Below are 23,484 nucleotides of genomic sequence, written 5' to 3' on the forward strand. Positions count from 1 at the left end.
CTACCTTCAGCTTCCACCCTTGCATTAAATGCTGAGGGGCTTGCAGCCCCAGAGGTGGCACAGAGGTGCGGCGGCTGGCGGCCGCATCCCAGATACATTCTGCATAGGACGCTGACCACTTGCAAACTTGTTGAGCTACATGAGCAAGGAAGCACATAACCGCTGTTCCTAGTGCTGGCCCTTATCTCCCCCCAGGTTGTTATTTGAATAATTAAGCAAACAAAAGGCAGCCTGTCTGCTCCTGCAGCCACAGTTGCTCTGGTGGGGCTCCTGGACGGAGCCAGCGAGCCTTGGAGAGTCGTGACAGGTCGGGGAGGAGAGGGGAGGGGGGCTTGTGCGGTTCCTCTGCTGCTTCTTTGTGTCTTGTTTTTAATGAGCTTTTGGCGACCAGAGGAGCAGATGCATAAACAAAAGCTTGTTGGCCCTGTTTGGCCAAGTGGAGACTTCGTGCTCACTCAGACCGTTCCCAGGGAGAGTCCATGGACACAGAGTTTTCCCCGCATGGGAACTGCAGCAGAAACAGGCTGCAGAGAAGGAGGAAAATAACGCCAGGGGCTGGAAACACTGATTTCAGGACGGGAAGTGCTCTCTGAGGGGCTCTGGGAGATGCTGTGTGAGCAGGGAATTGATCTGATGAAACACGGAGTGATGCACCTAGTCTGATTGCATCCCCTCTGTCAGCTGCCAGCTCTCCTGCCAGTCTCCAGGTCTTGTCCCACACTGGGCTGGGATCTGCCGAGTGTGGCAGGAGGGCCAGTTTCTTTACTGGTGAGGGGGCAGACTTTCCTTAATTAAGCCAGATTTGAAATTTCTTGATGGGATTGTCTGTTATTTAAGGCAGGAGAGGGTGCTGAGACAGAGAGTGGGGTAACTTTGGAAGCCATTGCATGTTGTTTTCGGGATCCCAGGATGCCTACCAGATTCAAACTGTCTCTGGGGAGGGAGGAACTCCCACCTTGTACTCACTCAATGACGTGAATATATTTGGCATCTTTCACTAGCTCCCCATGGTTCAACACTGACAGTCTCTGGTGCAAGCTGGGTTATGCCAGACACCCCACAGGTCTAAAGGGTGACACAAAGGCTGCACAGAGATCGCAGCCTAAAAGGCTGGGTAAGAAAGCTGCTATCACTTGAATCACTTGGGTTTTGGTTTTGTAACCTGACATCTGTTGTCCCATAGCTATCACAGTAGCACTGTATTTAGATGAATCTTTCACTTGGACTTTAGGTGACTGTTTGTCTTCTGTGCTCAGGTCAATTTTTCTGTCAGAGGTTCCCCATGGCATTTTCCAGTGACAACCCACTCGAGAAAGCCCCATCAAAGCTTCAAACAGAAAACTGTCTGTCACAAAGCACATATGAAACCATAAATCCTGTGTCGATAAAGTCACTTCACATCTTTTCTGGCTCTCACTTGTCCCAGACACCTACCACTTCCAGTGATTCTTGGCTATAGTTTTAAATTGATCTTACTAGACGATTAGTCCCACCAACACCATGTAAGTAAGTAATTTGATTCACATGAAAAGCCCTGCATCTGTACAATGACTCTCCAGAGTAAAGTTAGTCTTGTGCTTAAATGTTTACAGGGTCAGGGCCCCATTCAAATATCTGGAGTGTAAAAAAGTTGTCTTCTAGTTTGCTCAGTGGTGTCACAAATGTCTCCAGTACTGTAGGGATGGCAATTCATCCAGTGAAGCAGCAGTTCCTGCAGCATTATTCTAGTTAACAAGATTACACTGACAGCCAGGCAGAGTGCTGAAGGATTGTGTCCCAATTTAGGAAGCACAATGTGAAGACTGAGACCTCACCAGAATCACTTAGGGAGATGCAAACACTTTGTGCTTTGGAAATATGCACTTCCCTGTGGATGCTCAACACTCACAACGTGCAAGCTCCTCCCTTCCCTTCCTCAGGACACTGCAGGGCAGAAGGAGGCAAGGGACATGGCAAACGTCCAAGTGCCCGGAGAGGACTAGCATTCATCTATCTTTGCTTAGATATGTTTGGGGTAAGCAGTGCATATTTGTTCCCATAAAGCTCAGGCTTTTCAACAATGAAACCTACGTCTCCCTTCCAAACCACTGACTTAATAGCAACAATGGTGTGTGAAAACAGAGCATAAATGGAATTGCAGGAAGCTCTAATTGCACTAAATTTCAGAAGTCACTTGTTAAAATCAATGTAGTGGCATGTTTTCTACAGACTGCATTTTTGGAAGATCAGGTAGAGTGCAAAAAGCACTAAAGTGACCTACCAGTGATTCTACTGTATTCTAAGGATCCGATAATACTTTCATGTGAACGTTTTTCAACTTACCCCTACAAACTAATTTGCTTTGTTGACTAGGTAAACTGCTTTGAAGGCAAACAGTTCTTGCAGGTTTACCACCCTCTATCAAAATTTTATTCTTTGTAGTCAACCAAGCCAGCATCACCACTAATAAAGTTATCAAAAGTGGCTCTTTAGCAGTAGGAGCCCTTGGTTCTCACTACATATTTATCACTACCACACAAACCTCATGCACAGCCTACACTCAGCAAGGGTCAGTTGTTTAGTGATTACTGACTGGGTTGCCCAAATCATTTAGAAATACCAATGATCTGACCTGCAATATGATGGAGGTGGGAGTATTAATGAGGATTACAAATTTTCTGATTTTAGAGTTCACAAGAGTTGCAAAAATAAATTTTATTTGCATGGTGCCAACTTGCTGTTTCTTAAACCACATGGGTCTTCTTTAACTTTTCATGGCTTTTATTGGACCTCTGGGAAAAATCAGTACAGAAATTTGGCTTCTCCCACTCTCTGTATCTTTCCGTGAGCAACAGAGGTGTCATTTCAAAGCAAATTACACTCATCCCTCAGTACAGTAAAACAGCTGGAATTGCATAGAATGAAATATAAAATCACTGCTTCATTAACTTAGTCATTTGTGGACAAGCTCACATGCATATTTGCAGGGAAAGAGAAAAATATAGCATGTAGAAGTACATGTATGTATATGCATCATAGTTATGTACATAGATAGCTCTGTGTTTCTGTCGACCTGATTACGTGCCTCCTTATCCATGTTATCAATCTACGCAGATGTATTTATTTCCCCAGAGGCTTTATGGTCACGTGTACGGCTAATGCACTAACAATCACGTGTTTATTTTCCCCAAAGGACTACCTCACAAACTTCTCTTTCGACAGTCACTAGTGAATAATTTTGATTAAAAGGTACATTACTAGTTGGGAGATCATTTTTGGAAAAAAAATCAAAGCTGTGGAGTGAGAGCGGAGTGGTTACCGCCACCGGGTAGCATCCCGCAGAGAGTGAGATGGGGCTGTCGGGGGGTGGGAAAGAGGGGCTCTCGCAGGCAGCTGCTGGATTCCGTTAGGTGGGATGTGGCCAGTTAGGCTGGTGGGTACACGCTACCTGAGTCAGGGCCTCCCGTGTTGTGAACTCAGCACCAATACCGCCTGACACTTAAAACCCCGTCGGATTGGGGTTGCCCCACAGGGTTGGTCTTTGGGGTCATTTCAGTACCGATGGCCACGCAGCCTGGGGCACTCGGGCAGGCAGGGGAGCTCCCGGGGCCCCCCTCCAAACCGGCGCATCTCCAGCGGTGCCCTGGGGCGGGGCCGCGGGGGCGTGGTCAAGGCGGGGTGGGCGGAGCCGCGACGATAAGCCCCGCCCCCGGGCACAAGAGGGGCGGTGCTGCTCGCCGGGGTCCGGCATCCCCGCCGTGCGGTGCGGCGCGGCGCGGTTCGGCTCGGCTCGGCTCAGCTCAGCTCAGCTCAGCTCGGCTCGGCTCGGCTCGGCTCGGCTCGGTTTGACTGGGTTCGGCCGCCGCCCTGACGGCGCCGTCGGGCCGAGGTTTCACTTCGGGCCCCGCAGCGCCCGGCAGCCGCGGGATGGAGCTCGGTGCGACGCGGCTACTGGCAGTCCTGCTGTGCCTGGCTCCCGGTAAGCCCTCGGGGAGCCCCTGGGTGCCCAGAATCCGGTAGCCCCGCGGGACCGCGGGGAGAGGGGGCGCGGAGAGGATCGTATCCCGGAGCGGCGCGGGTGCGGGTTTCCCCCGGGGCTGTCAGGACCGGTAGAGCGGCTGAGGCAGTGCGAGCCCCGGGATGGGACGGGGCGGCCAGCGCTGCTAGCTGGCTGTGCTCTCCAAACCTGTGCTCTCCTGTCCAGTCCCTTCCTCTCCCGTCCTCCTGCCCTCTCCTGTCTGGCCGGCCGGTGCTGGCCCGTCGGAGAAGGCTACCGGCCGTGGCACGGTGTCCTGCTTGCTTGGCTCCGGTGTCAGCCGTCGCTTCCGAGAGCAAAACGTCCCTGGAGCCAAATGCGGGAAACCCGTCATCAGCGAACAAACTGCTCGGGATGCCGGCGATTAAAGTATGGGGAAATACTCGGGAAATAGGGAAGGTCCCGGTCTGGCCTCACTTTCTCGTTGCCCGATGGAGTTGGCCAAGCTGCCCTGGTCGTGTCTGCCGGCTCGTCCTGGTGAGGCGGGATCGCCGACGATGATGGGAGCAGCCAAGGCGGACTGGAAATCTCTCCCTGGGGTCCTTGCAAACCCTGTGCAAGCTGGGCTGTTGCCTCAGAGCGAGCACTGGCAATCAGATCACGGCCTTCAGGGGCACAAGTGGCTCAGGGTTGGTGCAGTGCAACCCCTTGCGCATAGTACATAGTGATGGATTTTTGCCTAACTGCTTAGGAGGAAAGAGATAGCCTTAGAAAATAACGGGATAAAATAAACTCATAGAATCTCGAATTTGTGGCAATCTGTATAAAATAGTTTCTTCACATAATTCATTGATCAGCGGTCTTGAAGAACATAAGTATATTCAGTTTATTATAAGAAAAGTTGGTAATCCCTTTCCCCAGGGAGTGAGATCATCAGATGAAGGTTCACTTCGTTTGAATGTCCCACATCCTCTTGTTAGACCTTGAAGTTGGCAACGCAAGAAAACAGGAACTCCACCCTGGCTGGCTGAATTGTAGTGCTCTGCAGCTAGCTCCTGACCATCTGCCTTTGCTTCCTGTTATGACAGAGTTTTTGAACTTTCTGGGATGTGTGAAAAGTCATTATTTACCCTTCACTGCCAAGTAGGTGATGTGAAAGTGTCTGCTTGAAACATACTGCGTGTTCCTGTATATGATGCTTTTCTGACTGAGTAGCATTTACTTTGTTTATTGCATTGATTTGAGGGGTTTTATACTTTTTTTTGCAGGTTTATTTATTTCTCTGGATCAGCCAACCCTTAGCATCCAAAAAGATGTCCTTACAATAACTGCAAATGCTACTCTAAATATTACTTGCAGGTAAGGCCAAATCTATCCAGGATAGTTTTGATGGGGATAATTTGTGTAAGGAGTTTTTGTACAGAATTGCAGGTGATTCAGTCTCTCCCTCATCATCGCTCCTGTTTCTTCTCACTCCCTTCGTGCCCCCTGCCTCGCGTTTCCTTGGCAAACTTTAGAAATGGCCTTAAAGGGCTGCAGAAGGGAGAGTTGGGGAGCACAGGGTGGCCGGGAGGGCGAAGCATCATCTGGGTCCCCGTGGAGCCTGCTGGAGAGCCACACTCTTGACTTGCCCTTTGGGGTGCTGTGTGACTTAGATTCAGAAGAATGTAAATCTCAAGTAGCTTCCTTATAGATATTAACAATAGGTCAATTTATGTGAATTTATCCTACTGGCTTGATGCTGCGTGTGATGGGATGAAGCCCGTTCCTCTCTGTAGACGTGGAGACTAGCAGGGCTGGGGTTCGCCTTCTTGGCATCGATATCAGTGCTTGTTGCATGCTCACACTCCTCTAACGTTTGCTTTCCCAGCGGTCAGAGACCACTGGAGTGGTCCTGGCCAAGCAACCAGAGCAGTGCTGAGAAGCGTATCTCTGTGACAGACTGCAGCGATGGCCCCTATTGCAAGACGCTTACTCTTCTCAAAGTCATTGGCAATGACACAGGGGACTACAGGTGCCTTTACAGGGACAACCAGGCAGCTACAACCATTTATGTCTATGTTCAAGGTAAGGGCTTACATAGTTCTTCCCCTGGCATCAAGAGAAAAAAAAAGGGTATCACTATCTCAGAATGGTTTTGACATTAAAAGTTACTAATTCTAGAATTTTTGATCCTGTGAAACTGTTATTTTTCCTGTTTTCATGTTGAGTAATTATATGCCAGTATGCTAGTTGTCACTGACAGAAAAGCCTTTGTACCCGTAATTTTGAACTGACCTACCGTATGCAGGACTTGGTCTGCTCTTCTCCTCCACCCAGAGCTTAGCATACACATCTCTGCTGCTACGCTCTGAGCCTGTCCTCATGAATGCAGAGCTATTACCAGCCTCAGCAGGAGTCTCATATGAGGGAAGATTACAGAGATTGTGTATTTGTTAAAATAGACAGATCCAATCCTTTTTACAGTTTGTATTATCTGGTACCGTTAAAAACCAAACCAAAACATAAACTTCCATACATTTGCTGACTCTGATGGTAAAATCTATTCAGGCTTTAAGAGCTAAGAAGTTTTCAAACTCAGGCTGTTAGTTGTATCGGTAGGAATGCAGCTGAGTGTTGCGGACACTGCAAAGCCTTCAGTTATGCACTCAGCTTAAGGAGATACGTTCACTGAGGCATCTGCCTTTCTGCACTGATGGTGTAATACCTGCCTTCTGGTGCTCCCCATTTCATTTTAATTGTTAACTTATAGTTACCATTTTGAAAAATGGGATCTTATTATTTACGTGGGTTAGCATGTTTTATAAGAACACGAACTTATGGGTTTTTTGGTCTGATTTTGAAAGGGATGCTGCCATCAGGGGAGCCGATGTAGCATGTCACTACTTTTAACTGATATTTCCTGCAATACTTATGCAAGGAAAGTCACGCTAGGGTAAATCAGATTTTTGTCAGCACAAAGACCGCAGTGTCAGGAAGCTGTTCTCCAAAGTGCACACTGCTGCTGCTAACTGCTTTGAGAATAATGATGTTGTAAAGCTGGGGCGGGGTCTGTAAAAATATGTCCCTTCTATTTAGTCTCGTTGTTTAAGAGTTTTACCGCATAGAAAAGAATAAGACTGATTTCAGAAGAAATAGACAGGGAAAGAACAAAATTGGAAATGTTTCCTCCATAATCCCGTGACAAATAATATCCATTTACCAACTGAATATTCTTCTAGATTACAGATCTCCATTTGTGACTTCAGTTAGTGATCAGCTTGGCATTGTATACATCACTAAGAATAAAACCGTGGTAGTGCCGTGCCTTGGAACCGTGTCAAATCTGAATGTATCTCTACATGCGGTAAGGAAAACCTCCCGTTTTTGTTTTAAGAGTTAATTGAAATCACTGTGACATAAATACATTGCTTGAGGTATAAATAATTCTCTTTAAAACTTCTTTCCATCCTTGGGAATTTTACAGCGTGTGATTACAAGGTGAGTGCTGAAACTGTACTCGTCCATGGTCCTATGCTCTTAGAGTGCGGAGTGATGGGATGTTAAAACTGGGACCCTGCAGTTATGGAAAATGTTGGTCTTGAAAATTCAGAGTTGTTTGATTTTTGAAATCTGACTATGTATTTTACTAATATTTCAAACAGAAATATCCAGAAAAGATATTTGTTCCTGATGGCAAATCAATTTCGTGGAATAATAAAAAAGGCTTCACTATACCCAGTCATTTAATCAACTATGCAGGCATGGTCTTCTGTGAAGCTAAAATAGATGATGAAAGCTACCAGTCCGTGATATACATCGTCGCAGTTGTAGGTAAGCCAAAGTTTTTTTTTCCTCTATAGCAAATGTTATTTTTCTCCCTAAAACATACTGAACCAATTACATTTGGTTGGACTGTAGGTTATTCAATACTGACAATGCAGCTAATGCAAAATGGATGTTGTGATATATTACTTTTCTTTTAAATGCAATGTATTGTGTCCTTTCTAGATGATCATAGGGATAAGTGCTTCTGTTTTTAGTATTTAACATAGATGCCAGGGATGTACTTTTTTTTTCTGACAATGCAAGCCTTTTTCCTAAAATCACTCTCTTCTGTACTTCACTTGCTTATCCGGGATCCAAGTCGTAGTTGAAGGGAACTAGAGGCAGGTGTCCATCAGCAGCAGATGGAAAGGGGGGTACCAAGGGCATGGGGGATCTGAAGGTTGCACCAGGAATTAGGTTGTCTTGTCTCCTTTCAGACCTATGTCCTGACTCTGAAATGGATTTACGCTCTCATGGTGTATCTTGTCAGTTGTTCCTCAAAACCCGGAAACAGCATGATGATTCTGTGGAGGCTCCAGCCTGAGCTGAAGCTACAGTTACTTCTCTTTTGGCTCTGAGGACACAACGACCACTTCAAGTGGGCTGGTTGGCACCAAGGCAGTCTCGCCTTGCTTGGCAGGAAAACACAGTAGCCCTCCAGGCTTTGCTTTGTGCAGCTGACTCATGCTTCTCCACCAAATTCATCAGTCTTCACTCTGATGTGGAGCAAATCCAGAATTTCTGCAGAATTTTTGCATTCAGAATATTCTGGTTTGGAATATTTTAAATATTTTATTGCACAAAGTAAACTTTGGGGAATTTTACCAATGCCAGACTGTCGTTCCTAGTAAAGTTCCCACTTATTGCCAGGGATGGAGATGTATCTCCTTTAATTTCAGGTCTCAGGAGGGTGAGAAGAAGGTGTCTAAGGCAGAGGAACTGTGTGGATCACTGTCTCCTGCCTGCTCCTGCTGCTGGGTCTGTGGGGCTCTGATCAAGTGCTTACATCCTGCTGCGCCGTGTCTGACGCAGGTCTCAGATGGGAGATGCTCAGGGCAGGCAGATCCCTTCCCTCCACACTCTTTTGTACACCCCTTATCATGCTGCGTGGAGGCATCAAGCGGCCTCTTTGTAGCTGGGGTTTCGGAAGAAGTTTTGGTGAATTCACCTGGGAAATTTGGTGCTGAGTGCCTTAAAGAAACCTCTTCTTACCCCCGTGTTTCGTGTGTGCCTTTTTCTTCCTCTAGGTTACCGAATTTATGACCTGACGATGAACCCGCACTACCAAGTAGAGTTGGCAGTGGGAGAAAAACTTGTTCTCAATTGCACCGTAAGGACGGAGCTGAATGTAGGGATTGATTTTAAGTGGGACTACCCTTCCATCAAGGTACGTCTGTAATAACATCAAGGTGCCAACAGCACAACAAAATTTGATTTTGGTATAATGTCTCTCCCCTACTCAGAGAAAATGCCAGTATGTACAGGTGTGCAAAGGGTGACAGGAGGAAAAACAATGAAATTCTTGAACACCTCTGTCTTTTATCTATTACAGGAGAAACGTGCAACCATAAGGGATTTAAAAACCACTGCAGGAGAAGTAAAGAAGTTTGTAAGCACTCTTACCATCGACAGTGTGTCCTTAGGTGACAAAGGTCGATATACTTGCGCAGCATCCAGTGGCCGTATGAACATGAAAAACAGCAGTTACTTCATCATCCATGGTATGGCATCTTCAGTTTTGTTGTTTGTTTTAGACTTGATTGATTGTTTGTTTTAGAATTGATTACTGGGATGCAGAAGGCATCTCAGTGGTAAATGAAATGACAGAAATGAACCAAACTGCGGCTACAGTATTTCTCTTATACCCACTGTAAGGTTATTTTTATACCACAAGCTGAGATTATAAGATTTTAAAGGATGCTGTATGTTACTGAAAGCTGTAGAATCCCATAGGAAAAGGGGCAGTAAAATAAACTATGCTGAGCCTCTGGTCCTCTTCTATGTTGACCTTCTCGAGGTCCCATAAAGCTGAATTTGTGTAGATGACTTTGTATAAGGGCTGCTTATTCTCACTCCACGTGAACTTCCACTAGATTCTGGTGGCTCTGTGGGACACCACAAATCTGGGTTGGCATGAATGAAGCTAGGAGAATAAAACTTTTGGCTTTTACATTATGAATAGATGAATCAAATGGATTTTTGGTCGTACGGAAATGATGCAAAGGAAACAACTTTAGCTAAGTGCATAGATAAGTACGAGGCCACATCCTACAGCCTTTTCTCAAGCCCCTCTTGGGCACAGCCCCAGTGGCTCCACTGGCTGACTTCTAAAAAAAAATTGCCAGCGTGAGAATGACCCATTTTAAATCACTGATTCAGACAAAGGGGTTTATATTTTCAAGGAGACTGATTTTCCTGAGGTCTGATTTCAGGGGCCAGAATATTAATAGCTCTTTTTTTTTTTTTCAACATTCAAACTTATGTGGCACAGTGTTTCAAGATAGGCTCAATTTTCTCCTGAGTTCTTTCTATTTCTCTTCAGTAGCCAAAACCAGATCATGCGCTGTAGTGAGTGTACCAGATACTAAGTTGATACCATCCTAAATCTTAGCCAAAGGGCGAATCACTGTCTTAGTCTGAATACGAGTTTGTAACTTGTAACAACTAATGTAAATAATTTTGAAGTGTTCTGTGACTGCAACAGTTTAAATATGTGCTTGAGAAGAGGTTGCAAGTATCTGACTTTATCACATCGGAGATTTGAATATTATTATTTCCTAGAATGAGTAGATCAAGCCAGTTTTATGGTATTTATTTATTTATGTGGGTCTGACATCTGGCACACCGTCCTGAGAGCTGAGTCTTGTCTCTGCTTTCCAGAGCTGCCTGATGGGGGAACTGGTCCACTACTCCATGTGAGGGAAAGGACTGGGTTTTCATGGTGGGTCCAGAGCACACCAACTCTCTCCAGATTGGAGCTAACTGTGCTTTACCAGTGGCATCCTGTCACTCTCCTCTATTTGTGATCTGCTGTTAAGTGCTAACACAAACGGAGACCACTTACGCTTTTGTCTGTGTGGAAAGACAATTTCATTTAATTTTTTTGCAGAAAGTCCTTTTGTTCACTTGGAGAGAATGGAGAATGTGGTTGAGACAAGGTTAGGTGACACAGTGAAAATTCCCGTCAAGTTTAAAGGATATCCTCCACCAGAGGCAAAATGGTAAGAGTCAGGACGCAACATGTTTGAAGAACTGAGCTGTTCTTAGTTAAGGTAAATCTCTAAAGTATTCAAAGTGTTCTCTCTTTTCTTCAGGTATAAAAATGGAAAAGCCATCAATGCAAATCATACAGTTAAACTTGGCTACACGTTAGTGATCACTGAAGCATCCGAAAAGGATGCTGGGAATTACACCGTTGTCCTTACAAACCCTACGAACAAGATGCAGAAGAGACACACGTTTACTCTGCTTGTGAACGGTAACTGGCGTACCAGAGGGGTACCTTTCTTTCACGCGTGGATATTGTGTATTACCATTCTTAGCATTAAATTCATCCCAGAGCTGTGAAGATTTAAGTGGGGGTGATGGCTGGGAGGAGAGCACTTGAACCTCAGCCCATGGAGGGCAGAGTTGACCTGTCTTTCCTGGCTCCAGGATGTGCTGGTCGAGAGGCTGCAGGCTCCTGGTGGTGTTGTGATGATAGTTTGCGTGTGGCTTTTTTGTTTTCTGTATATTATTTCTTTGCCTCTGTGTCCTGCTCTTTTCCTGCCTTCCTTGCTGGCTGTGCTGCCAGAGTCCTCCCCCACCCCGCTCCATCCTGGCCCTGTCCCGCCTCGCCCATCCTTCCTGCCCCACGCAGGCTGTCCTTCCTCTTCTGCCCTGCCCTATGCAATCTTGCTCCTCCTCCTCCTCCTCTTTCTCCTCCTCTTTGCTCCCCAGGAAACAGCCTAGCCCCCAAGCTTTGAAGACAGCAGGTCTTGGAAAGGGTAGCAAGGCTACATGCACTGGGTCTGGGCTGGGGAATAATATGCATTGAATGGTTGGGGGTGGTGGTGGGAGTTTGGAGGCTGCATTTTAAACCAGGGGGTAATGAAGGGAGATTTTCTAGGAAGTACTAAGTACTGTGTCTTGAGGGTCTGATCCTCCAGGTGTTAGGCAGGTTTGCCTCTTCTCAACATGTCCTTGTTCCTTGGAGACGCTCTGCATTGCACTCAGATGTGGGGCACGGTGTGAATTAGTGGCTGTGGCTCTAAGGTGTATAGGTAGTGCTGTTGAGGAGCCATTAGCAGGTGGTGTAACCTGCTGCTCTCTCCTCCAGTGCCTCCCCAGATCGGCGAGAACGCGCTGCTGGCCCCCGTCGACTCCTATAAGTACGGCTCGACGCAGGCGCTCACCTGCACCATCTACGCCATTCCGCCGCCCGCCGCTGTCCTCTGGCACTGGCAGCTGGAGGAGGAATGCACTTTCAACCCCCAGTGAGTGCTAAGCCCTTGTTGTCTTCTGCAGCTTATGTAGCTCTTGAGGGTTGTTGGGATTGGAGAGGTTTTTGGGTGTCCAGGCTCATTACTGAGTGCAAACCCAATGGCCAATGAAGAGGAGATTGTTGTACCCAATAGGCAGATTGTTGCAGGCAGACTCTGCCGAGCTCGTTGTCATCAGCAGAGGGCAAGGGCCACCTGCAGCGAGGACCTAGCCACGCCTGCTTGTTGCCGTCGTGCCTTCTTGAAGGGCATCTAGGCTTGTGTGGGGTTTCAGACGCGGCTATCTGCATGCCCTCCCCTCAGACCTCCCTGTGGGCTGCAGCCCCAAGGCTCCATCCCAAACAGAGGAAACTTGCTGTTTATGCTAATTATGGATCTTGGTGGTGGTGTTTTTTTTTTTTTTCTTATGCTCAAGTGCTGAGTGTGACGGTGCTCTTTATCTGTGTGAAAGTGTATCTCGGAGGAAGTGCACTGATTGATGTTGGGGAATGATAGAGAGAGTGCCTGACTGAGATTCACGCAGCTTCCCTTATCTGGGCCTGCCATAAGCCCAGATTTCCTTTAAAAAAAAAAAAAAAAGCCAGGGAAAAAAAAAAGCATTCTTCTTTCCTGTTGTTGTTTTTAAAATGATTTCCACTAGTTTCTTCCTTTGGTGCCTGGTTGCTTCCTATACAATGGCTACTGTCCTCGAGAAATTCTTGTAGGGAGTTCAGTGATTTCTATGTCTCTCTGTCTTCCTTTGAACTAAATTAACTTGAATCGTCCATTTGTGAATGGATGTTTGTTCCCAGAATAGCTGCTTCCCTCCAAGCATCCGGATTGAGCTGACACAGGCAGATTAATTAGGAAATTCACCTTTAGGCTTGGGGGTTCCTTGTTTTACAGAGCACAAATGTCTCAAGGTTATAGGGTACAATTCAATATAAATGTTTCCAGAAACATATTCTTCCCTCCAAGATGCAGGCTGTGGCCAGTGATGGATCTGATTTATAGACAAATATCTGCATTTTATAGAGAGAACATAAAACCACTTTCTGGAAGGGTGAATATTTGTCTTATCTAATGCCTATGTCTCTACCTATATCTCAGGAAAGTTCGCTCAGGAGCCAATCCATATGCATGCAGGAAATGGAAAGTGATCTCGGAGAGAAAGGGTGGGAATCAGGTTGAAATTAAGCAACGAGTCGTTACTATTGCTGGGAAAACAAAGGTGAGCGGATTTTCTTTTCTGTTGGGTGGGGATGATTAGCCTTGTTCTGCAGTCCACATATCTGGAAATATATCACTAGAGATGAGACTCTTTTCACCTAATGTCAAACCTGGAGATCTACTCATGGCTGGTTGTGCAAGCTTCCCCTGAAGCCAACAGGCAGAGGTAGACAAGTTCAAGTCCCATAGACACTGACCCAAAGTGACTCTCCACTGAGGAACAGAAGTTGCTTAGATTTCAGTGCTTACCTTTTAGAGCTCTGAAGTTAGGTGAGTTAATCTTGCCGATTAATTGTAACAGGAAGAAGCTGGAGAGGCTGAAGAGCAGAGAAAGTTGTGGGCCCAGCATTTATTAACACGTATACCAAAGCCTGCCTTCTGGCAGGCTGTTTTATTTGTATTTTCTTTTCCCTAACTGTTACACACTTAAGGAAAGAAATGTAAATGTCAGGAGGGGATGGTGCTCCCGTTGTACCATGGATTTGTGCTTTGGAGGGATTTTTGGTTGCGCAGATGCCCGCGGAGCACTTTGCTGAGCTGTTGGGGTGGTCAGGCTCACATATGTACTCCAGCACTGGTGTGGTTTGAAATTGCTCAATTGTTCTTTTGCAGACGGTGAGCACCCTTGTGATTCAAGCAGCAAATGTATCAGCTCTGTATAGATGTATGGCTACGAACAGAGCTGGGTCCAGTGAGAGAGTTATCTCCTTTCATGTGACCAGTAAGTACACCCTGTTGAGGACAGCCTGTTAAATTAATGTTATTTTGTCTGTTTCGCTAATGATAGATGCTTCAACATTGCTATCTATTCCTTTCCTTTACAAAATCCTGTAATTCTTCAGAAATTTAGATTTTGCTAAGGTTTTCCTAATGCAGCCTTTGAAGTCACCCTCCTAATTTCAGCCAAGCGGTTGGTTCTGCTGGCATCACTGGAATGGCAGTCCCGTGAAAATGATGCAAAATGGGCACTGTTGTCATGAGAGTGATGGCTGTTGGGCTTTTGCAGTCACTTAAAAGAACTACAGAGCTATTACGGTAGTGTCAGAAAATGAATAAAGATGTACCGTAGAAAGCTAAGACTAACATTTTCAAAAACAGTGGCAAAGAGCTTCTGTTTTCTTGAAGATCAGTTCCTGTATTCACATACTGAAATAATATTTTAATCCAAATCTAAAAATGAACTGTAAGATAATGGTAAGAGTCATCTTAGGTTGCCAAGAGTTTCTACAGTAAGAGGAATTCATTACACAAGCCTTTCTTTGATCCTTTTAAAATGTATTGTTTTTAATGAGATTTTACTCTTTACATAAGTTATTGATTGATTTTCAGGTGTTTTGTTTCCTTATTTACAACTGACTAAGATAAGGAAAAGGCTGTATTTGTAAAATGGCTTTTTCAAGATACTGTTGGCAACAAAATGTGCAACCTAATAGGAATTTCTTTAATTTTTTTTTTTTAACTTGCAGGGGGTCTTGAAATTAATCTCCAGCCTCGGAATCAGCTCACAGAGAAGGATAACATGTCCTTGCAATGCACAGCAGACAAATTCACCTTTGAGAAGCTGTCGTGGTACAAACTGAGTGCTCATGCTTCGCAGACTCCGTTTGGAGGGCTGCCCATGCCTGTTTGCAAGAACCTCAATGCTCTCCAGAAGCTGAACGCAACCATTTCAAATACCAACGGTGAAAATGTCACCTTAGAGCTCATCCTCCATAACATCTCCCTCCAGGATGGAGGAGACTATGTTTGCATTGCTCAGGACAAAAAGGCTAAAACACAGCACTGCCTGGTGAAGCACCTCACCATTCAAGGTACAGATCTCTTAGCGTGAACCAAAATGGGTGGTTGCATGTGAAAATAACTGCAGTAGCATCCGTTTTTTTTTATTTCCTCAAGCCTTGCATGTGTTGGCTTAGTGGTGCACTCGGTTTGTTAAATAGATTTGGACCATTTGTTGTAACATGCAGGTCTGGGGCACGGCCGGGCAGCAGGGACTCATTATTTCATCAGCACCAGTGAGGAAGCACTGTGCTGTGTGAAATGAGTTTGGCTTTGCACAAATAATGGCATGCGTGTAGCTCAATAACTTCTCAATTTTACTTTTCAAAACACATTTTTCCTTCTAGGTTTATATGCATGAGTATATTCATGGCATTAATGCTACTGCTTTGTATCACTGACTCTTGAGTTGTCACAAAATGATGCTGATAATCAATCAGCTTTTCTCACAAATAGTGATGACTTTCCTTTGGGACCTAGATATCTAGGCTGATTAGGCAGATTCAGGAAAATACCTACACTGTCCTGAATGGGCGTTTGATGTGCCAGCGGTATCAGACTTCAGATAATGACCCTGGAAATAGAAATGTGAGGGAAGCGATTTTTCACCTTTTCCCTCAGTAGCCTGAGCAGTTACAAATTAAACCACCTAAAGCAGGTTACATCAATACCATTAAAATTTTCTTGGATATTATAATTTTTTCCTGACGTTTGGAAGTTTAACTATGATCTTAACGTGAATGCCATGACTGTTGGTGTTACAAAAAGATTTGAGACTTTGTTACTGGACCAAGTGTGTAGAGTGTAATCAACTGCTAATAATGCAAAAATGGATGTTTTCTTAAATGGTCAGTAATTTTGCCTTATTTTTGAACCAACAGAGCCCATGGCACCCACACTCATAGGAAGTCTGGAAAATCAAACAACAAACATCGGTGAAACCATAGAAGTGTCCTGCACAGCGAATGGCATTCCTCCTCCAAAGATCATGTGGTTTAAAAATAACGAGACCCTTGTTGAAGATTCAGGTGAGGATTGCTCCTTTGCTATGAATTTTCTGTCACTTAAAGGCTTTCTTTCGTGGGACTCACTGCTGATTTTCACCATGAAAAGTTTCATTTTGAAGTTCTAACACAAAGTGGCTGAAAAATAGCAGAGTCATGTTTTTTTACAGGTATTGTTTTGAAAGATGGAAACAAAACGCTAACCATACGTCGAGTGAGGAAAGAAGATGGAGGGCTATACACTTGCCTTGCCTGTAATGTCCTCGGATGCAGAAAAGCAGTGGCTTTTTTTTCAGTGGAAGGTTAGTGTTAGTTTCCCGATTGTGCATGAAATCTCTGTCATCACTGAAAGGAAAATCTACTGGCTATCCTGATTGGAGATCTGAAAATACACCATGAGATTTGCAAAAAGTCCTATCAAGCTCAGATTGGGTGCTGTCATAGCCCCAGCTATTGAGGCCGATGTTTTCTTCTCCACAATGTTGTTTAGTGCTTTCCAACAAAAGCTGAATCTTTCTTACTTGTGGTGGAAAAGAAAACTCTGCCAATTTATATTACATGTAAACCTATACAACAGAGCCTACCTAGACCTCCAGATGTCCTGGGACGTCTCTATTGTCTTGGTAATGTTATTGTCATACTATGTTTTTTAACAGTTATAACTTTATATAACTTTTCTATAACTTTTTTTTTTTTATAACTATGTCATTGCTGTCACAGCATCTCAGAAAAACAGAGGGAAGACTTTGTGCAGTCTGTTGTGATTGCCATCCCATTTCAGTGAAAGGAACAGGTAGTGGTTTTGGGTTAAGGGATTCCAGCCTTAGTACACCAAGCTCTGAAAACAGCGATGGTGAGACCATCTCACTTGTTCCAGTGCTCTTGTGGCACACCGAAATGCAATTCACAATAATAAACAATAAGTCCTCACAAGAGTTTAGTGTGCAGTCTGAGTAGCTGGAACCCTGATGGACTTTCCACCAAGAGCTGCAATGAGAAGCTTCTAACTAAAAGCTCCTTGATTTTAGTACATTTGCAAAATTTAGTCACTGAGTCCTTCACAAACCTCTGTCTTATAAGCCAGGTTGATTGTCCAGTCTGTTCCGTTAAGGTAATTAAAGCAGTATCCTGTTATTCTTATAGGTCCCATTAGGATATTAAGATGTTGGGCAATGTGTTTACACTGGGTGGAAATTATCTGCAGCTGACATCAATGTAGATTTCAGTTGATGTGGTAAATATGGCTGGGGCTTGTCTGTGAAAGTTGGAAATCCATGTAGAACATACTGTTTTGCTCCAAAAAATTTATAGTGCAGGTCATTGGGGGTCATGCAATGGAGTGTGGTACTGTGTAGGAAAATATGTATGATGCAAAGGATGAAATACAGGAGCATGATGTGGGGAATGGGAGCTGAAGAAGAGAGCTGCTCCTGTGCATTAGAATAGAATCATAGAATAGATTGGGTTGAAGGGGACCTTTAAATGTTATCTAGTTCAACCACCCTGCAAGGAGCAGGGAAAGTAGGATTAGTAGGTGTTCAAGTGGTGTCTGCTGGAGACTATCTTACTGGAAAAGGGATGTTGTAAATAAGACCTTATTTTCATATGTTCTTCTGGAATCACATTTTTTCATGCCCCAGCAGAAGCATGTAAGGAGACAAGAGAGAGATTGTTCTCTGGGTCATTCTCACAGCGCTTTATTTACTATATAATGGAGGGGTTTTTTTTGTTTATGGAGAAAGAGTAATTAATATCTTAAATATTCTAAAATAATGATTTTGTTTTAAAATGTCAGATTTTACTTTTTTGTAATTGCCAAAGATCCAAATACTGTCCTTGGAACAAAGCAGATGCCAAGAAATTGGGTGATGCGTAAACCAGCACGAAACTAAGCGTAATATTCCAACATAAAAACCCAAGCTTATTGTTTTGTTTTGCTTTCGTTTCCTTGCTCCATGTTGCACTTTTAAAACGAACCTTCAGAACAAGGACCTCCATTCTCTGCTTTAATGAATGAACAAAACCAATACACTTCCAACTATCACTCAGATATTCATTTATTTCTTCCCAGGCGCTGAAGAGAAAACAAATCTGGAGCTCATTATCCTCGTTGGCACTGCGGTGATTGCCATGTTCTTCTGGTTGCTTCTTGTAATCATCCTCCGGACCGTTAAGCGGGTAATGAAAAAATTCTCGTGGTGTCCTATCAGCACTGGTCTTGCATGACAAATGAGAGCTGACTTGAGGCCTTTTGTGTTGTTTCTTTCCATTGTTCTTAAATCAACAGACACATTTTTTCTCTCCATGCCATAACATTCTTGCCTGGAACTGGGGGCACACAAATTTATTTTTAATTGAGCAGGCCCTCGTGAGAGAAAAAAATGTTTCAGCTGGTTTTGTTTATTTAAAAAAAAAAAGTGCAAGTAATTAACAATGTTCACACTCATGATTACATGGCGTAGGGAATGGTAGCCTGGCATTTCTGGGAACAAGTGGAACACTACAAAGTGAGAAAATGGCACTTTGCCTGCACATCGCCATCAGAAAATCTGTGCAACTACAACTAATACCATTTTCCAGGCCAACGGAGGGGACATGAAGACTGGCTACCTGTCAATCATCATGGATCCTGATGAAGTCCCTATAGACGAGCACTGCGAACGGCTCCCATATGATGCCAGCAAGTGGGAGTTTCCCAGAGACCGGCTAAAGCTAGGTACCTCCTCACTGCACAAGCTCTTCACTGCAGCCAGCCTTGTGCCTGGTAGTGTTTCAGGTCCTGGCTTGGCCTGAGACTGCCCTGATGCAGGACCCCTGGGTGGGCTTTCTGGTCCCGTAGGATGTAATGCATCCTCTCCCCATTGTCAGCCCTGTGTTGATTTCTGATATATAAATTCTGTTTACATTTGCTTTTTATTCTGCATCTTTTACCCACTGTACCAGGCAAATAAATCAGAGTCTCTTCATGTTCTCACTTCAAGGTAAACCTCTTGGGCGTGGAGCTTTTGGCCAGGTCATAGAAGCAGACGCGTTTGGGATCGACAAAACTGCTACCTGCAAAACAGTGGCAGTCAAAATGCTTAAAGGTAAAAATGATGACTAAAACTTCACCTTGAACGCACAATACAGGGATAATTGGCAATCTTATAACCAGTAGATAGAAAATAATCAAAATATTTGTGCCAATAGTGTGTACAAGTTTAGCTTAACAGCTGGTGTAATGAAGCAATGATTAGGGAAAATATATGTCTTTGCCTCATCGATAACTGGAGCAATGCGACTGTGGTTTCTTAGCCATTGCTTTATAGATCTGCTCAGGTTCAGAAGATAAGCTTGCTCCTGCAAGCAATTTGCATGTGTCCATTTTTGCCTTACGCAGCCTGGTAGGGAGCTTTCTGCAAATCTCTGACAATGGCTTAGGCACGCTCCCAGATGAGGAGGAGTAGTTTTGAACAGCTTTCTCCTCACTTTAGATCATATTATAGTGCCTCGCGTTTATCACAAGAAAGCTGAAAGCTGCGGTTCCCAGGCACACTGTTCCTGAGGAAGACGCAGGTGGAGCAGCAAAGTGGGGCTCCCAGTAGCCAGGGGCTGTGTCCCACCCTGAGGTGTACTGGAGGAAGGGTGGGAATGCTGGGGGAAAAATAACAGAAGAGAACACAGACTAGGGGAAAAGCTTTCTGTCTCTGATGCTCCTGACCCATGTTGTTTTATCTCTGCAGAGGGTGCAACCCATAGTGAGCATAGAGCACTTATGTCGGAGCTGAAGATCCTCATTCATATTGGCCACCATCTCAACGTTGTCAATTTACTTGGAGCCTGCACAAAGCCAGGAGGTGAGTAACTTCTCAGTGGGTGGAAAGGTGCTAATGAAAACCGTATTTCTTCCATTTTTGCTGCATAGAATATTGAGTTGCAAAATCAAGATCTGGAAGAAATTGTTGTCTTTTTTTCAAAAGAAATTCTAGTAAGAGTGAGCAGGTCCAGAGATGGAATAACGGCTCAGAAGCCCTGAGTTTCTACATCCAGCTCCATCGCCTAACTGTTCTATCACTGCTTTTCTATACCTCAGATCCACTTTTGTAGTGGACACCCCATGTGTAATAGGTTTTGGGTTTGAGTTTAGTACCGGATTTAACAAGCTGGTCTTATTCTTGTCAGTGATTACAATGCAGTTGCAAGCTGTGACTTCCCTCCCTGGCTTTGGATGGGCTGTGGGTCCCTCTCTGTGTGTGTAGGAGGGGAAATTGCAATTTGGAGTCCAGCTCTGGGTGGATGAAGCTATTTTACTTTATAATCAGGGACAGATGTTTCATTTAACAAATCCAGCACTGCATGCTAATTTGAAAGAAATTCAGTGTAAAGTAATTCAGTAATAATTTTTCAGGGAAGCTGACTTGTTGGCTTACTGTGGGATCAGAATTTAATTTGTAAAGTTCCATGACAGAAGTCCAGTAGTTGAAGGAAACATAATCCATAAATATTTATTTCCTTGTTTATTCCATAATAATATAGACATGGCCAGTATCTGGAACCTAGGATGGAAATTTATCATTGTAGCATATGCGTATATGAAGTAATTTGAGCATGAAATACATTTGGACTGTATATAAGGCATCTAAGCCTGAAACTGAGGTTCCTGTTTGAAGTTTTTAGGACTTAACTGCCTGCGCAAAAATGCGTGGATAGTCATGTGTGTACCTTATTGCAGAAGAGTGGTTAATTGCACTGAAGTTCATTGAAATATGTATGTTGCGTCCTTGCAATGTCAATTAGCATAGGCAGTTATTGGCACTTTAAGTATAAGCACAGCACTATACATTTTCACATACTGAGGCCTGTGATTTTCAAAACTATGTGCTTTCTTTTCCTTCCTTATACAGCAGAAAAGGAACAATTTCCCTGCTTTGATTAGTGTTTTTTTTTAATAATGGTATTTTAAAAAAACCTCTGGGTAGTAGAATGCTTTTTGAAATGTATGTATTTCTAGCCACAAATTATGTTGTGAGATAAGGTGGGATATAAATGGTCTTTCTAAGGAATTGCTTAATGTGTTATACAGGCCCACTCATGGTGATCGTGGAATATTGCAAGTTTGGAAATCTGTCGGCTTACCTACGGAGCAGGAGGAGTGAATTTGTCCCGTACAAGGTAAGGAGTCAAGGTTAACAGCGTAACGTTTGATTTGGTGGGTTTTTTCCACTCACGTTTCTGTTTCTACTGCCGACTGTGGTGGCAGACCTTGGGGATGCTGAATATCTATTATTTCTCATGGGAATGAGAGATGGCAAAGACATCAGAGGTCATCTAGTCTTTCCCCTGGCCCCTGCAATGTAGCTTTTTTGTTATTGTTAGCTTAAAATGTGCAAAGGAACTGGGCTTCCACTATTTCCCTTGGCAGATTATTCTACACTTGGCTGTATCTGTCAGGAAGTTTTTTCTGATTATCAGCCTGAATTTTTTCCTTTCTTAGTTAAGCTCCAGACCACCTTAATAACTGCGCTCCCTGCTTAGTGTATATATCCATCAGATATCCATAGGTATCAGCGTGATTATTCTGTCTGCTATCCCCTTGGCTCGTTGCTGAACCAAGCTATATATATTTTTTTTGTTGTTTTTGCTGTTAATCATTTTGTATAAACGATGTATCTCCTGAGTTTACGTTCAGCTTTTCACCTCCCAAGTCCTTTGCAAAGGCAAGTTTCCATCAAAGCAGCCCCTCTTTGCACCCTGGTTTGGAAGGAGAGTGGGGTTGGAGATGGGCATTTTCAAACTCATTTCTGGTCACCTCTGCGAGGGGGTCTGATTTCTGGAGAGGATTGGGAGGACCCATCCCCTCCGAGGATCAGATTGCTGGATGAAGAGCATGGCTGTGGGTACTGAGCACTGAGCATCTTGCTTGGGACCCTACCCTTTTTACCCACAGCCGGGAAGGAGGCCCCTGGGCCATGCTGGTAGACCTGAACTTCAGTCTTCCTGCAGCTGCCGTGTTTAGATAAGAGCTTCTTCAAACTGCTTGACGGTTCTCCAGGGGGTTATTTTTCTTTATCCTTGGAGTCATTGTTTACTATTTTATTTTGGCAAAAGCAACTTGCTGCATCCTCTCGTGAGGTAAAAAGGATAAACAAGTATCTGAGAGGCCTTGAAGGAAGAGGCAGCGTTTCACAAGGGTACTGACCCTTGCTTACACAAGCAGTGGAGACGGGAATCAGCAATGGAAAAAAACAGCCCTGCCAGGGGAGAAAAGTCACCAAACCAGGAGAAAATGGAAACATGGTGGAGGAAGCCTGCACGGCTGGTATCCTCCCTAGAGGCATTTGGTGGCTTAGGAGAAGAAGGAAATAAATTAGATTTTGAGGGATGCTGGGGTTTTGGCCAAGGTAGAGGTTTAGTGGAAGGGTCTTTGCAGTAGTGGGAGGTAAAGCTGTAGCAGTACAAAGAGGCTCAAGAGTATGAGAGGGGGTTCAGCAACATCCATGCATGCTTCACCAGTGGTGGGTACCAGGGGGCTGAGAAGCCAGTTCGTCAGCGTGCATTTATTCCCAAGCATGTGGATGTGTTGATGGGGGCAGCTGGGAGGATGTGGGAGCAGGCTAAAGCCATGCTGTGGAGTGGCAGAGGGTGCTCAAGCTGGTGAGCCCGTGTGGCCATGGGTTGGGGTTTGCCAGTGCTGTCACCGCCCCAGCTGGGTGCCCCAACCAGAGCTGGCTTGGAGCTGAGCAGCCGGTCGTGCCAGTGCTGGGCTGCCCTCCCTGCCTTCAGTGATGCCTGTGGCACAGACTGTGGGGAGCATCATTGCCTCTCCTGAAGAAGCTTCTGGCATGCTTTCTGCTTCTGATTTCTCCCTCCCTTTCCTCATGTTTCTAGACCAAAAGTGCCAGGTTTCGGCAGGGGAAGGAGAACTATGTTGGTGACGTCTCTGCAGACCTAAAGCGACGGTTGGACAGCATTACGAGCAGCCAAAGCTCAGCAAGTTCTGGCTTTGTGGAGGAGCGGTCCCTGAGTGATGTGGAAGAGGAGGATGGTAGGATATGTCTTCTCCTGGTATTGGAACAGCTGTCATTGGTGGGGGTTGTCGAGGGACATTGGGGACCGTGTGGTTTCCAAAGCTCCCTCAAAACTGTGTGCAGGGTATTTCCTGGATAACCAAAATTTCCAAGCTATGGATCATTTAGTTCAGCATCCCAAACCCCTCAGCCCAATCCCAGGCAATGTCCTGTCTGCAAAAGGTGCATTTTTAGTGCACTGC

General features: G+C 44.7%; 1 protein-coding gene across 1 annotated transcript in view; it reads left to right on the forward strand.

Moving 5' to 3' along the window:
- The first annotated feature begins 3,739 nt into the window (after positions 1–3,739).
- The window catches only part of KDR (kinase insert domain receptor), a 31,902-nt gene continuing 12,157 nt past the window's right edge, over positions 3,740–23,484 (forward strand). Inside the window, exons 1-21 of the mRNA XM_086746788.1 lie at positions 3,740–3,958; positions 5,224–5,314; positions 5,826–6,022; positions 7,177–7,301; positions 7,600–7,768; positions 9,010–9,149; positions 9,315–9,483; positions 10,872–10,983; positions 11,077–11,240; positions 12,081–12,237; positions 13,333–13,453; positions 14,065–14,173; positions 14,919–15,263; positions 16,113–16,259; positions 16,406–16,537; positions 18,307–18,413; positions 18,816–18,951; positions 19,217–19,321; positions 19,958–20,071; positions 21,298–21,386; positions 23,103–23,259. Of these exons, the coding sequence (XP_086602914.1) occupies positions 3,907–3,958; positions 5,224–5,314; positions 5,826–6,022; positions 7,177–7,301; positions 7,600–7,768; positions 9,010–9,149; positions 9,315–9,483; positions 10,872–10,983; positions 11,077–11,240; positions 12,081–12,237; positions 13,333–13,453; positions 14,065–14,173; positions 14,919–15,263; positions 16,113–16,259; positions 16,406–16,537; positions 18,307–18,413; positions 18,816–18,951; positions 19,217–19,321; positions 19,958–20,071; positions 21,298–21,386; positions 23,103–23,259 (2,938 nt within the window). The 5' untranslated portion in view covers positions 3,740–3,906. The remainder of the gene's footprint in view (positions 3,959–5,223; positions 5,315–5,825; positions 6,023–7,176; positions 7,302–7,599; positions 7,769–9,009; positions 9,150–9,314; positions 9,484–10,871; positions 10,984–11,076; positions 11,241–12,080; positions 12,238–13,332; positions 13,454–14,064; positions 14,174–14,918; positions 15,264–16,112; positions 16,260–16,405; positions 16,538–18,306; positions 18,414–18,815; positions 18,952–19,216; positions 19,322–19,957; positions 20,072–21,297; positions 21,387–23,102; positions 23,260–23,484) is intronic.

This window comes from Chlamydotis macqueenii, chromosome 4 (assembly GCF_036417535.1).
Source record: "Chlamydotis macqueenii isolate bChlMac1 chromosome 4, bChlMac1.mat, whole genome shotgun sequence".
NCBI lineage: Eukaryota > Metazoa > Chordata > Aves > Otidiformes > Otididae > Chlamydotis > Chlamydotis macqueenii.